Source organism: Sander vitreus, chromosome 5 (genome assembly GCF_031162955.1).
Source record: "Sander vitreus isolate 19-12246 chromosome 5, sanVit1, whole genome shotgun sequence".
In the NCBI taxonomy this organism is placed as follows: domain Eukaryota; kingdom Metazoa; phylum Chordata; class Actinopteri; order Perciformes; family Percidae; genus Sander; species Sander vitreus.
Window position 1 is genome coordinate 28699199 of NC_135859.1, and position 16353 is coordinate 28715551.

The 16353-nt window shown below is 40.5% G+C and overlaps 1 protein-coding gene across 1 annotated transcript in view; it reads left to right on the plus strand.

The window, feature by feature from the left end:
• The window catches only part of dapk1 (death-associated protein kinase 1), a 92547-nt gene that overhangs the window by 14488 nt on the left and 61706 nt on the right, over positions 1 to 16353 (plus strand). The window contains exon 3 of the mRNA XM_078251389.1: positions 13872 to 14093. Coding sequence (XP_078107515.1) covers positions 13872 to 14093 — 222 coding nt within the window. The remainder of the gene's footprint in view (positions 1 to 13871; positions 14094 to 16353) is intronic.

Below are 16353 nucleotides of genomic sequence, written 5' to 3' on the forward strand. Positions count from 1 at the left end.
TAAGCAGTAGTGAGGTTGCTAATTTTCTTTTGAATACATATTGCTCTGCTGAGAACGGCTGTCATTGGAGTACTGCAAACCTAGTGTGAGCGGGCACATTCAAGCCCTTTGGGCAGAAAGAAGTGGAATAAACGCAGTGCAGGCAGTTGAAAGAGCGGTTACATAGTGCTGTTAGTACACTGTAACTCCCTGTTTATTCCACTCACCAGGGACTTTGGGTTTGAACATAAATTGTGGAGTAATACAATAACAATACAATTGTCACTACTGCGGGCTGTCTTTTAGAGACCTATGAAAAGCATGCCACACTTGCCTGCTCCCTACCAGGCTGACATGGTGATGACTGATCAAATCAGCGAATCATTGGGCTGCATAAAAGCTGCTTTGTCACAAAGCTGACAGAGATGGAGACTTGTGCCAGATTACAACACCTCACTTTTATCAGATGGCTGCATTATCCAACCTGAAACGTAGACCGCTATTTAATGACATCAAATTCTTTTGAGTACACCATCTCCAGAAAGCATGTGAGACCAGAGAGCAGGTTTAATAGGCAGATGTGAGGCAGCGGTGTAGATCAGGTTTTCACTGAGATTATCACACTGGGATGCAAAAAAAATTAGCATTATTTAAAGACAATTGAGGAGACGCTAATGAAATCATTGTTTCGTTATTTTGTCAATATTCTATCTTAAACAATTTTATTACTATTTGTGTGTCAGCGCTGTTGGTGTTCTTGAAAGCACACTTTGGGACTAAAAATAGCTGGAACGATTTGAAGCAGAGGACACCCCTTATAAATGCACTTCAGTTACCACAAACTCTCTGAAGACGCTAATAATTTCATTGTAACTGCGTGTGGCTATTAGCACTGATCTTTGTGAATTGGACTGTTTCTGCAATGAGGCTCATTTGCATAGAAAGGGGCCAATTTTGCGCCACATGTATGTATTACCTACATGCAAATGGCACAGGAGCACTGAGATGCTATTTGCTTAGCAACGCAGTTAGGGGAGCATTTCACCCTTTGCGGGTGCTTTGAGAATTTAGTAAATTAGTTTTTTTTAATACTTATTTGTGCAGGTTTAGTAGCCGCAAAATCCTTTTGTGAATTCGCCCCTCATTTTTTTTCTCCACTTGTTTGTCATCCTCCATCAGTCCATGTGCATCAGTATCAGATTTGACAGAGAAGCTTTGTGTGTGTGTGTGTGTGTGTGTGTGTGTGTGTGTGTGTGGTGTGTGTGTGTCTTCCTGGAGCTCTGCTAGCCTGCCTGCTATTGTACTTCACACTTTTCAGCTTTTCAGCACCGTCTCCAATTTCACAGTAGTAGTGCACACAGAGCCAATCAATAGCTGGCTCACAGTAGTGGAAGGGAGTGATACGCACTGTAGTACTGGCCACTATAAGACAAGGACAGTGTTTCTTATCCTTCAAAGCTAAATCAAATATCAGGAACTTGAAAATGTTGACCTGATAACTACGTCATATGTGAGGAAGACATGCTTTGTTCTAAGCGTTGGCCTATATTGTATGTGCATGTTATCAAGTAGTTATTTGGTAGGCTAAAAACAATCAGTCGATCAGAAAAAAGCATCGCCAATAGGGGTGTGCCATATCAGATCGTTAGAATAAACCAGTTTCATTTTTAATATTATATGATATGAAGTAATTCATATTGTGATAATAGCAATATTGATGATAATGATGTAATTGCCTGTTAATGTGGCAGCTGTTTAGATGCGCACTATATTGTACTATTTATATTTTAATGCAAATCTGAATCTCACTCTGAGTTACTGTTTTTTGTTTTGTTTTTACTGAATATTTGAAGGCAAACTGTTTAAAGTTTATGCTGACATAAAATTATAACACTTATTTTGTTGCACTTGTATGTTCTTGAAAGTAATAATAAAATATTGTTCAGTATTTTTTCACATCATCAAGAATATCATTATTGCAGATAAACCCTGAAATATCGTGATACAATTTTAGGACCATATCGTCCATCCCTAATCGCCAAGTATTTTGTTAATAATTTCAGTAATTTATTCGGCAAAATGCTAAACTTGTTCTGCTTCTATCTTAAATAATGTGAGAATCTGCTGCCTTTCTCTGTTTAATATCATTGTAAATTGAAAATCTTTGTTTTTGTACTGTTGGTCGGAGATAATAAACAATTTAAAGATGCTACGCTGGTCTCCAAGAACTTGTGATAGGCATTTTTTCACAATTTTGTCACATTTTGTAGACTTGATTTCACAGAAAATGGACAGATTAATCACTAATAAAAATTATCATTAGTTGCAGCCCAAGCTGTTACAGACCAAGTGAGTCACATCTGAATTTTTTAAGCTGCCTGTGTTGCCCTCTAAAACAAAAGTAAAGTATGTTGCTCCGAGGACAAGGACATTGAGTAAATTAAAATCGATGAAACACAATTTAGTAGCTAAAATCTAAATTAAAATATTTTTGTTGTGCCACATTTGTATTCAAAACGTGACGGGATTTCTATTTTAAATGTTTATGTTGCTTAATCTTTTCCCCAGCTGTCTAGTTTCATTGTCCTCCCTGACATTTTGTCTAGGCTAATTGTTAGCATATGTCTCGGTACTGTGATGTTAGCTTTAAATCGGTCTCTTAAATTTAAAACCTGTTTTAGTGAAGTAGTTCTAGACCTGATATTTAACAACGATCGGAACAACATTCAGTTGTTTATTTTAATGTGATAAAGAGTAGATGCAAAATTATGAACTTTTGGGAAGGATTCCCTGTCGGCACCCAATTACATTGTATGTTGTTGTACTAAATGTCCGTCTTTAGAGCCAGCAGTGAGTCAGCTCTAATCGATGAAATGACAGCTGCATGGTGCCGCAGTTGCTCGAAGGGTTACTAATTGCTTTGAGAAATCATTGATGTAATTGTTCTGGTTTGGCAGCTAGTATAACTGTAGGGGGAAGCTAAAGCTCAGATGTTGTCTTTAAGATGCTGCAAGAAAAAGGACGTACGTGTTTTATACACCGAAAACACGCAGTCTTCAACATGTTGGACTGTGCGGACGGTCTGCTGCAAGCAGGGCTTTTATTTTATCCTTATACATTGCGAGGGATATGTTTTTGGGGTGTGTGTGGGGGTGGTGGACTTAAAATGCCATGATATACATACATTATACTCCCACAAATGCAAGCTGTATTTAAGAGGCTGTAATGTATAGATGGATTATGGCAGGATTGAGGGCAAAGATTAGAAGGGTGAGTATGATACCTTCTTTTTCCAGCTCAGCCGCCATAGAAATTATTCACATATTAGATATTCTGCAGTAAATGATTTACATCTAATGCTGTCCAGACAAAGCACAAGCTTGGTCTTAGAGAAGAATTGGTCAGGCTCTGTCTGGCTCGAAGACAAATGTGGTAAAATACCAGGTTTATTTCTTGCATTTTAGAGCCAGAAATGCAGATGCATAAAGATATCAAGGAGGTCCTAAAGCCAGCTGGATGTGCTGAAATCAACTCTCCAGCAGGGAAAATATACAGATATTCTTTTGTGTGTGTGTGTGTGTGTGTGTGTGTGTGTGTGTGTGTGTGTGTGTGTGTGTGTGTGAGTGCGTTAAAAGTAGCTGTACGTGTGTCATCTTCAGCTGCTGTCAGCCCAAGCTGTGCCAGACACCGTGCATTCACGACCTGAGCTTCAGACTGCGCTTGTTATCAGCTCATTCTCACTGAGGAAGCTGCCTTCTCAACACAACCCCGTGTCTACTTCTAAAGCAAAAAAAAAAAAAAGGGGGTTGCACATAGTTCTGGTTCTCATCAACAAAACATTGTATATCACTAGACCTTTTGTCTTGGCATGAATTACATTGCAATGCAACAGTACTGCACAATACAATATTTTTGCTATAGATCTTGGCGTTCCATTTTGATTGTCTATCCCTGTTTTTGTCGTCATCCATTGCATCCTTGGTTGGCAGGTAAACTGCCAAGTAGAGATGATCCAATACTATCTTGTGATCGCTTATCTTGAAATTATACTTTGGCAGTTATTACATACTGTAAAAGAGCTGCTTCTGCTTCTGGGTGTGTCTGTATTTCCTATGGGGGTTTACACAGTAACGATTAAGAGGTAGTAATGTAGAAAACATCTACAGCTGCTTGTTTTGTCTAGACTGTTTTATCCACTGCAGCATACAGACTGGCCACAATTTGTGGTGTGTTGTTAGCGTCTAATGTATTCCTCGCCCTGCCCTTTCCCACTTCCCTGATTTGTGGTTACAAGGCCTTGCTGCTGTTCATTACAGCTGAACATTGTTCATTCCAGCGCTGCCTCGTCTTGACAAGTCCAGAGTCTCTCAGTCAGAGCAGCAACCTCTAACTAACATCAGCTAGTCATTCAGGCGAGGCGGCGCATAGTGTCCAGTGGTCAGTCTTCTAACTGAGTGGACACAAGACTCACAACTCTGTCTTATTTGTTGCTTTTTAGGAAAGTGCACCCTGCTCACACACCTCATTGTACTACATCAAAGCTACTGTCTGTAATCCTGAGCTAGGGCAAATGCATTTGATCCCAACCAGCAACTGGTAGTGGCATTTGGCATACTTAGGGAAACATTTAAGTATGTCATATTTTATGTTTTTAAAAATATCCACATATTACAAGTCAGGAAAACTTGTTGCACGACCAAATATATTGCTGAATTGTGCTGCTGTAGGTATATGCTTACATTAAATTAGGGCTGCGACTTACAATTTTTATTATTAATTAATCTGGCAGTTATTTTCTCAATTAATCGTTTGGTCTATAGAATGTCAGAAAACGGTGGAAAAGTCCATCACACTTTCAAGCAAGATCTACAAATGTCTTGCTTTGTTTGACCAGCAGTTCAAAACCCAAAAGATAATGATAAGGATTGTTTACTATGACATAAGAAAAAGAAAAGTAGCAAATATTTGGCATTTGTGCTTGAAAGATGACTCAAACGATCATAATTGTTGCCAATTATTCCACTTATTGTTTCATTACATAACATTTATTTAGCAGCTGCTACTGTCCAAAGTGACTCGTAATAAGTTTAATATCTGCAGTGTGAAGAAGTCTTCAAAGGTGTTTCCAGCACCAGTGCTGTATAATAAAGGCCTGTTTACAGCTGGAGCTTTGAAGCCAGGCTTCTGCATGGCTGTATGGCATGTAAATTGACTGAAAGCAGGTCTGTTTTAAGAAGCGGTGTCAGTTACTTTGTACTTTGTATTATGAATCTGTGCTTCCATGTGTGTACATTCAACAGGTAGTACTATATATAGTAAAACTGAGTTATCAGTTGATGAATGTGGAGTACTGAACTCTGTCATACAGAACTGCAATATCAAGGGTTAAGAGAAGCATGAAGCAATACATCTGTTAGCCTAACCGCCACTGTATCTTTCCACAGAACAACACTCTCCAGCCAGCAGTGTTAGGTAATGCAAGGCTCTGACAGACACAAACAAACTTCTCCTCTTCTTTCCCAACCAGCTCCTTTCCTATTATCCCCTCCATCCAATTGCTTTAGAGAAACAAGCAGGCCAAAAGTAGGAAGCCTTGTCTGCGCTTTAAGCAAAACAAAGGGAACGTAGCAATTTGATCCTGCAGACTATCTGGGGTTTTGCGCTACACAGGGTTGAGGGGGAGAGCTACCCTTGAAAAACAGCCTCCCGGCCACTGTTTGTCAGTGATTCCCAGGGAGGCTTTTTCCTCTCTGCCTCCTCATTATTTCTGCCCCATCTTTGCATTTATGCAAGTCAGTGCTCTTTCTCAACATCCCTGGAGGATGAGAGGGATTTCCCAGCTAGCCTCTGATAGTAGGTAAACATAAGGGTTTTATCGTACGGGGAGGGGAGCCCAGCACATTAACACCTGTTAACTTAGCTCCTAGCTAGATTTTTAAGAGCTAAGTCTCAGCTCTCAAAAAAGGAAAAACCCTACTGGGGAAAGGGTGTTTTTCAAGGTGGCGTTGGGTTTTGGTTTCCTCCACTACCTCACCAAGGGAAGAGAGCTCAGTTGAACCTCTGCCATTTTCCCCTTGTTTGTATGTGTGTGCAGCTGGTGTTGTTAACAAAGGGTGGCCTCACTTTCCGCTCTCTTTATGTGCTTACAGAGAGCTTTGAAAATAATGGAAGTGTGGAGTTTGATTCCCACAGGGTACATGCCATCATGCTAGACATGTATTTGTTTTCCTAATGCACTTTTTAGCTATGTTGTTGTTACCTGTTAGCACAGTGCCTGTGCTTAAATGTGTGACTGGAAACTTTCCCATCTTTTTAGTTTTGTTTGCATGATATGGGGCAGATTGTTTCTTCTTAAAAGGTTGAACCAGTATCTATTTTTCAAGTTTCCTCCCAGCTATCACATACATGGACTAATGCCAATTCACTACTATGGTGATTGCATTTGCCAACAAATGATCTGCAATTGTGAACGTAGTAATTTGCAGTTTTCAAGCTGTCTCACTACATCATTACTTGGTTTGAGTTTCCCTAGTATTCTTGCTGCGTAGCTCAGTCAAGACAAGAACGTGCATTAAAACATCAGTACATTAGTGCCGTTACATATTGGCAAAACCTCATCACACATTCTATTATCAGTCACACTATCAAAATGTCCACCTCCAGCCTTGGAAAACTGATGACAAGATGAAGTAATTGTAGTACCTTTTAATATATTGTACATCTTTTTCCTCCTCCTTTAGAGTCCCTGTTATGTCTTTTGTAGAGCATGCTCAAACTGACACCTAACGGGTGCTTTAACATAATAGCCCATGCAATGACGTCATTCTAAGTGTAGTATTGTTTTTTGTCCCTCTGGTAGCAGTGGTTTGAAGTTGCTATCGAAAGTTATCATTCCTGCAGTAGTATGAAGTTAAGATCATTTTAGAAAACATTAATGTCCACTGAATTCAGGGATTCAAAATAAGGTGTATCAAACAAGCATGACACTATCTTGGCAATTCACAAAACTCTTAACTGATAGCGAGATATAGTTGTATTGAACATTAAACTTTTCAGTGTATTGTATGAGTGAATTTGGGCGTGGTGTGCATTGGGTAAATTGGCTTGAATTTGTATGCACAAGGCTTCACTTGCCTATTTAATTGTCAGGAAGCATAAGAGCCCTTACAAAATACCACACAGAATATTTTCAAGTGTCTGCAAATATTGAATTTTTTTGTGCACAGGACTTTTCAGTGTGCTGAATAGTCCAACACATATCTCACACATGATTGCTTTTTGCTGTTTTTCAAGATCCTTTGCCAGCGTATCGCATTACATACTGTATAGGTTTTTGTGTCACTGAAGTAGATCCATGGTGTGAATGAAACCATTTTAAGGATATAATAGAGCTGCACTGAAGTAAATGTAATTCCAAGTAAATGTGGAAAAAGAACATCTAGAGTGTCATAGATGTCTTCAGAAGTGCACAGACGGCGTATAATCAAGAACAGGAAATCGCTTGTGTTTTCCTTTCTTATCCTCAACTGTATTTTCACACCCAAGTCCCACGGCTTCACAGATTACACTTTTCTGGCACAAACTTTCAGCAGTGGAAACTTTCCACTGCTGAAAGTTGAAGTTGAAGGATGTTCTGAGCAAGCTCCTTGTTTTTGTTGGGGCTCTGGTTTGTCACTATTGGCATTTCAGGTTCATTATATTCCCAACAGATTTTTGGCTTTCCTACTTTTCCAGTTTCAGTGGTTAGCATGTTTAACTGTTGAACTTCATATATATAATATAAGAATAAGAAGACAGGAATTTGTAGGCCAAACATATACTGTAATTATTAATGAAAAGTGTTGTCATCACCTTGGCTGTTTAAACTTAGCCTTTGCAGGTGCACATTTGTAGCTAAAGCGGTTATCCTTTAAGGTATGATTGCATCTTATTGGCTTATTGTAGCTTCATCCGGCCAGGCGTGTATATAACAGTGTTCAGTCATTTGAATACATATTGTGGAGTCACAGTGTGAACAACAGCCATCTACTCTCTTTTGTAAATTTTTCTGTCTACACGAAGGAGACCTGACTGACAGGTGGAAAGCCACAATAGAGTGAAGCCAGACTGAATGGGGGTGGAAGTGTCATTAACATGAGAAAGCCCTCATCCTTAGCTTTCTCTTCCTCTTCACATTGTCGGCTTCTTGTCTCTGGCTCAGTCGCGGGACAAGTCCCTTCCGAGACATCATTCCCTTTAACCAGTCGGTAATTCAGTTTGTGAGCACAAATTTCCAACCATCAGAATCAGATTACTTCCCTTCAAAATATGTTAGTGTAATGTGGGGGATTATAATAGGATTATTTTTTCTATGTTCTCTATAAAATGTCAAAACAAATAGTGAATTTCCCAGAACACAACATGTTAAAATTGCTTGTTTAGTCTGACCAACAGTCCAAACCCCAAAGATATTTAATTTACTAACATATATGACAAAGAAAAGCAGCAAATCTTCACATTTTAAAAGCTGTTACAGGGGAATGTTTTTTTGCTTAAAGTACCCATATTATGAAAAAAAAATCACCTTTTCTGGCATGGCCGCGGGAACTAGGGGTGCGGAGGGTGCTGCATCACCCCCTAGCGAAAGGATAAACTACTACAACCATAATAAAAATAAAAAAATAAAATAAAATATATATATATATATATATATATACTTTTAATAAATTGATTATTAATATAAATCTAATTCCTTTCATTACAAATTAAATGTAATACATTTTAAAATCTGGTAAGTAAGAGATAAACGCATAATTTGATTAGAATGAATCTGCTGATTTTTGCCAAGAGGAAGGCGTGCTGTGCACCTCTGACACTCATTCATGAGTGAAGATAGTTGTGGAAACTTTCCCAGCTGGTCAACAGTACAGAAGTTAGCTAACCATGGCACAAAAGCGCATTTTGGATTTCTTTATAAATCAACCACAGGCTAAAAAGCCTAAAAGACTGGAGGCAGAAAACTCAGCAACTGTAACCGAAAGAAGTAGCAGCAGCACCCTCTACACCTGTCACTGCCACAGCGTCCCTGCTAGCAACAGACGACAAGGGAGCTAATCTTGTAAGCCAAGCTAGCAGCACCAGGGCAGCCGCAGACTGGCTTGCTTCATTTTGATTTGATATAATTCAGTGATGTGTTCTATACCCTTGTGTTTTGTGGCTCAGTTTTTGAGCTTGTAGTAGGCATATTCTGTACCATTGTCGTAGCTGTGTGCCTATATCGTGCATTAACTGTGCTTATTTTGTTCTGTCTTGTTTTTGTTTTTTTCGCTTTTGGAGCGTGTACCTTGTTGTATTACCGAAGCCTTAGTATTGTTTTGACACCACGAAGTGCCTTCGTTTTAATAAATAGAGATATTTTGTCTTCATCTTGACAGTATGGGTATGAAAGAAATTTCACTTGGTTGAATAGTGATAACGGGATTATTTTCCGGTGTTTCGGGATCAGTAGCCTATGGCTGGCTAATTATTGTCTTGGATAGGCTATTTATAATGAATTGAATATCTATACAGTTCAATAAATGGGATGGATCCAGTTTGGTGTGTGGTGGTTGACTTTGGCTGAAAACTTCACTCTGGAAAATTTGTCAGCACCCCCAATTCAAAATATGTTCCCGCGGCTCTGTTTTCTGGGATTTGGGGTGTTTTGTGTCTCTGGTGCTTCCACACGCATACAAACTTGGAAAAAAAAAAACATCCATGCTGTTTTGAGTGAGATACGGGTTTCTGAATGTGTTCTGCCTTCAGTCTCCGGGTGAGCTGGTCAAAATCTGCAGGGTTTTATATGTCACTAGCCGAAACGCCGGGCTAACCGCTGGCATGCTAGCGCTAGCAGCGCTAGCATGCTAGCGGTTAGCGGTTAGCCCCCTCATTCTCAATGGCAAAACACTGCTACAACACACACGAGTTCACCCTAATCTACAAAAGATGTCCCTGTTCTGCAGGTATTCCACGCAAAGTTGGAAGTGCGCCCTCGTTTAGAAGAAGTCTCCCAGCTAATCCTGCCTTGTACTGACAGAAGCTGGAGAAACAGATAGCTAGCTGATGTGATCCTTACCTAGCTACTGCGCATGTGCGACTCCCACCAAAGATGGTACAGAAGTGGGATGTCTCACTCTGTAGCTAAAACAGAGACCTGAACACACAGGATGAAAAGAGGAGCTGCAGCAATGTGCAGTACAACAAAAATATGGTGTTTTTTGAAAATTAAACCATGTAAACCTATTCTGGTACAACCTCGAAATAAAATTATGAACCTGAAAATGAGCATAATATGGGCGCTTTAAAAAATTACTTAGCTTGATTATCAAAATAGTTGCCAATTAACCCTGCACTGCTGAATGAAAAGCACCACCAATAGAATATCCCTCTTAATATCCATTTTGCTGTAAACAAAACAAGCTACAAACAATAGTCCACGACCCACAAGTAGTCACTTTATAACTAATCTTCCAGCACCAACTATTTTACAGGGATGTGCTAATGCATTCTGCTCTGCCACTTTCAGGGCACTTAGACTCAGTGGAGATTTCACTGGCCATGCTTGCCAAACCAAATCAAAAGCAGGAAGAAGAGATTCAGCCATGTTTTAGCTGTTCTAGGGCTGCAATTTAGGATTGTTTTGATTATCTATTCATCTGCAGATTATTTTCTCTATTAATCCTTTGGTCTGTAAAATGTATGGAAATAGTGAAAAATGGCCATCGCAATTTACCAAAACATTTTTTTTTTTTTTTTTGGTCCGACCAACCATCCAAACTAAAGATATTCAGTTCACGATCACATTAGACATAATACATTTAAGAAGCTGTTTAAAACTATAAATGTTTTTGCATTTTTGCTTGAAAAATGACAAACGCGATTAATCGTCTAATTGTTGCAGCCCTAGCGTGAGCAGCAAACGTTCGCATTCACCTAAAAGGGTTTGTGTGGTTGCACAAGTTTTTTAATTCAAATCTAAACGTCAGTTTCAGATTTATCCACATGAACGTGGACATGGCCTCAGACACTATTGATCAACCCAAGGGACACTTTACAGTCACGGGTCAAAGCAGGGTGACGTTTTTGTTACTGATACTGCCAGAGGGAGTTTGCTGTGGCCTTATTTCTTTTTTCTTCTACAGCTCCTCTGCAGCTGGCAGTGCTCAAGTCTGGATCCTGCATTTACTCATCAAATATTGGAAGACACATTGTAGAGAGAGGATTAGAGTGGGAAGTTGAACATATAGCTAAATTACTAAACTGCTTCCTGACAACTGTGCACTATAGTCTTGGCAGGACTGTGGGAGTCAAATGACAGCGCAGAAATCTCTCTTTATTGTGGCCTTTTATTTTGCCAAGGCAGAGGAAGCTTTTGCGATAAAGCTGTAATTCTGCCTGTGGAAATCTAAAATATGAGACTAAGAATATGGAGAATATGGCACACACTCGTTTTCTCTCACCCTTCTTTTTCTCACCCCCTACTCCCCTGTTCTCTTCCTCCCTCTGTGGGTGTTTGGTACATGAAGTGCTTCATGATTGCCAGGGCCGTGAGGAGGCACAATCGGCGGAGGCGTCAACAGCCCTCAGTCAAATGTCCTTGCTTCCCCAAGTGGTTTTTCTGGCAGTGTTTTGGTTGAGGGACAGTGAAGTCAGCGTTATCGAGTCAGATAGCAGTGTTCAATAACAAAGCTGCATGGCAACGTGATGGTGGAAATGCCATAACAGCTTCTGCGTTGTTCATACATAGAATGATCTGTCGTGCTAAAATGTCACGCAGGCTCACCACATTTGGTTTTCCTTGACCGTAAAAGTGCTTATGTGTGCTCTTCAGCTGTCTGCTGCAGCCTCTTAACACTGAGCTGTAGGGAAACGACACCTGGCAGGTGAGAGTGTAGAACAGGAACTTAAAATGATAAAATATTTCTCCTTTCTCATTATGATTTTATTTTATTATCATTAACATTTTGTCATATTGCTGCTTCATGTTGAGTCTAAATAAATGTCAGAAAACAGTGAAAAATGCCTCTCTCAATATCCAAAAGCCCAAGTCAACAGCTTCATAATTGCTTGTTTTGTTCAACCAACAGTCTAAAACCCCAAATATTCAGTTTATTATCACAGAAGAGTAAGAAAACAATATTAATATTTGAAAATGTCAAAATCTGTCAATTCTGGGTGTTTGTGGTTTAAAAGACATGAATTGAAACCATCCGAATTGTTGCAGATGATTTTTGTATCAATCTACTAATCCATTAATCAACTTTTCAGCTAGAAACATTTAGATTCAACCAATAGTTCCTATTTTTTGAATGTCTGGAAAAGTAATGGATGTGGTCATTTCTCGAGGTTGATTGGCAAATAATTTACACATAAAGTTTGGATCATAGAAATCAAACATATTCCACAAACGTTCTTCAGGAAGCCTGCTAAATAGTTTACAATTATATGTGTGATTAGATGCAGGTGCAGGACTCAATTGTAGTGAGTAATGCATTTTATATAAGCAATAAAGGTGGTGGTTGTTTGTTTTCTTATAAATAGTTGAGTGTGTGGGGTGTAGGATTACTGCTTGGATGTTGGATGTCAGCTGTGTTGATGTTGTGATTCTTATCAATGTGTTGCTGATGGTGAGAGCTGTGCTGCCTGGATATAATTTACACGCTGTTGTCAAACTGATTATGAGGGGCTTCTGAGGGTGAGGGCAGGTGATTTTTATTTTTTTTTGTCTACCGTATGCTCAAAGTCTCTCTTTTTCTCACTTGGCTCACTTTTCTTTCTGTAAATTAAAGGCAGATTTGCAGATCAAAAGAGGAAAAAAATCCAGATGGATTATCATTTTATGTAACCGAAGAATTGGGTTTTAAAAATGGAGCAAGTCCCTGAAACACCTCCACAGTTTGACCTGATGTCGCCCTGTTTTGGATCGGAATACATACTTATTTATTCAGCTTTCGTTGCTATTTCCAGGCGACATCAGGCATGATGCATCAGCCGGTTATTAATTGAAGCTGTTCCTGATCAACAGTTTTATTGCCTTATTATCCCGCCCACTCCTTTTGGCTCCCATGTCTGTGTTTACCACATTGAAACTGATGCAGATACGGCTTAAAGCAGGGTGGCTGCTTTTTTAATGTATTAGTGAACTATGATGAACCCTGTGGGAACAAATGAAACACATAGTGTCCTTTCAGCTGATTGATTAGTTCACTCCTGTCTATTTCTGTTCCACATCTGTTTATTTATATGTATCTGTCTGTGTTGTCTACTGTCCTCTTGTTATTTATCATCAAATTCTGGCATCTTTGCTATAGTTTATCGAAATGACATAATGGTAAGTCAGGATTTCCTCACAGTCTTGTTGAGATCCTATTTGTTTATGCTAAATTTGTAGCTTTAAAGTGTTATGTTTTAGTTAGACATTTTGAAAAACACTTATTTGCTTTGAGGGTACAAAATTCGCACCATCCACCAGACAAATGCTGGTAAAATATGCAAGTGGCTGGTAGATTTGCTTCACTCACCAGCCAAAAAAACAATGGTGATCTATTGCGTGGTAATTTGAAAATTCACTAGCCATTTAGCTGTTGGACAAAAAAGTGAATTTACCACGGTGTTTGCTTTTCTTGCCGTGAATTAGATGAGAAAGTTGATACCACCCTCATATCCATAAGTTACGTACTGTATTCTGTAGCCAGCAGCCAGTTAGCTTAGCTTAGCATAAAGACTGGAAATGGGGAAACGGATAGCCTGGCTCCATCAAAAGGGTCCTCTTTGGTATGGATCAAACAAAACGATATATAACGTTGTTAATGAGCGAGCTTAAGAGTTGCTTATAGGCCCCTTTGGACAATCTCTTCTTCTCCTTCCCTCACTAGTGGGCAGTTTGCTGTGGTCCGAAGATGTCGGCACAGGGGTACGGGTGTGGACTACGCCGCGAAATCCATCAAGAAGCGGCGCAGCAAGTCGAGTCGACGAGGGGTGACGAGGGATGACATTGAGCGCGAGGTGAACATCCTGAAGGAGATCCAGCACCCCAACATCATCACGCTGCAGGAGGTCTTTGAAAACAAGGCAGAGGTCATCCTGATCCTGGAGCTGTGAGTTGCATTATCTTCTTCTTTTATACAGAAGTTCTATACTCATCACAACTGGGCACATTTTGATTTCTTAAGTTATAAGATTAACCCTTTACAAAATGGTAGTACAAGATTCCTAAAACGACATCGGGAAAGAAATCCATGACTTGCATAAAAGGCATTGGAAAACACTGACTACATTTTGACAAAACAAGACATGTTGCCATCATTCTGCTTTTTACCTAATGTTATTAAGGATCAATGATATTATCTGCCAATACAGTGAGACACATAAATCAGTAGAGGATAACCCAGCATTAAATTAAAACATTATGGTCTTGAAAGTATGAAATTTCAAAATAATCATTACAAGTCCTCATAGTAACCAGTATGCAAGGTAGATTGATTAACTGTGTCTGTAGCTGTAACCTGAAGGGGTTCGTGTGGCTAAGATCACTAAGCACCAGTTAGACGGGTTTTGCCAGTTCAGGTGGAACGCTGAACACTGCAAGAGCATTCAAGTTTACACTACAATTATTCAGCTGACCCACTTACTCAGAACAAATAAACATGAACGCAGAATAGAGCACACCTCAGTTAGTAGGTCACCTTACAGCCAGCAGTAATGAGTGTAATGTTGAGGGCTGCAGTTGCCAGACAACATTCCTGACTAGTGATCGCATATGATTAAATTGCAAGGAAGAAATAACAACCACAAAATCAGTCCAGGGCTCTACAGGGCCTACAGTACTACAGTACAGCATGTGTGATTATTATTATTATTATTATTATTATTATTATTATCCATCCATCTTCATCCGCTTATCCGGGGTCGGGTCGCGGGGGTAGCAGCTCCAGCAGGGGACCCCAAACTTCCCTTTCCCGGGCCACATTAACCAGCTCCGACTGGGGGATCCCGAGGCGTTCCCAGGCCAGGTTAGAGATATAATCCCTCCACCTAGTCCTGGGTCTCCCCCGAGGCCTCCTCCCAGCTGGACGTGCCTGGAACACCTCCCTAGGGAGGCGCCCAGGGGGCATCCTTACCAGATGCCCGAACCACCTCAACTGGCTCCTTTTGACGCAAAGGAGCAGCGGCTCTACTCCGAGCTCCTCACGGATAACTGAGCTTCTCACCCCTATCTCTAAGGGAGACACCAGCTACCCTCCTGAGGAAACCCATTTTGGCCGCTTGTACCCTGGATCTTGTTCTTCGGTCATGACCCAGCCTTCATGACCATAGGTGAGGGTAGGAACAAAAACTGACCGGTAGATTGAGAGCTTTGCCTTCTGGCTCAGCTCTCTTTTCGTCACAACGGTGCGATAAATTGAATGTAATACCGCACCCGCTGTGCCGATTCTCCGACCAATCTCCCGCTCCATTGTCCCCTCACTCGCGAACAAGACCCCAAGGTACTTGAACTCCTTCACTTGGGGTAAGGACTCATTCCCTACCTGGAGAAGGCACGCCATCGGTTTCCTGCTGAGAACCATGGCCTCCGATTTAGAGGTGCTGATCCTCATCCCAGCCGCTTCACACTCGGCTGCGAACCGATCCGGTGAGTGCTGAAGGTCACAGGCCGATAATGCCATCAGGACCACATCATCTGCAAAAAGCAGCGATGAGATCCCCAGCCCACCGAACTGCAACCCCTCTCCACCCCGACTACGCCTCGATATCCTGTCCATAAATACTACAAACAGGATTGGTGACAAAGCGCAGCCCTGGCGGAGGCCAACTCTCACCTGAAACGAGTCCGACTTACTGCCGAGAACCCGGACACAGCTCTCGCTTTGGTCGTACAGAGATTGGATGGCCCTGAGAAGGGACCTGCTCACCCCGTACTCCGTATTATTATTATTATTATTATTATGCTGTTTTAATGAAGTTTTAGACAACACAGAATTGGAATTTAGAGTCAAAATAATCAGGTTCTTGATAAGTGGTTGTAAAGCACCGTACTATATAGACCAACTGTGAATTTATCAATGCAGGCTTGTTTATGAACTTGTTTATGTCTTCCTCTCAAACATTTGTAGAATTGTTTCCTCATTCCCAAAACACAAAACGAACGAACCCTCACTGCAGCTAATGCACAACTTTATGGGCTGTTAGATTTCAGTTTCAAACAGTAAAAACATGATCCCTCCATAGTTTGGTCCACCTTACAGCTAAAACCCAAGCTCACATGATTTGGCCGGCTTCTGCAAATTGTCCAGTGTGTCATCACTCAAATGTATCAGTCCAACCACATAGCACTTTGCAATAATGCATGCTTGCACC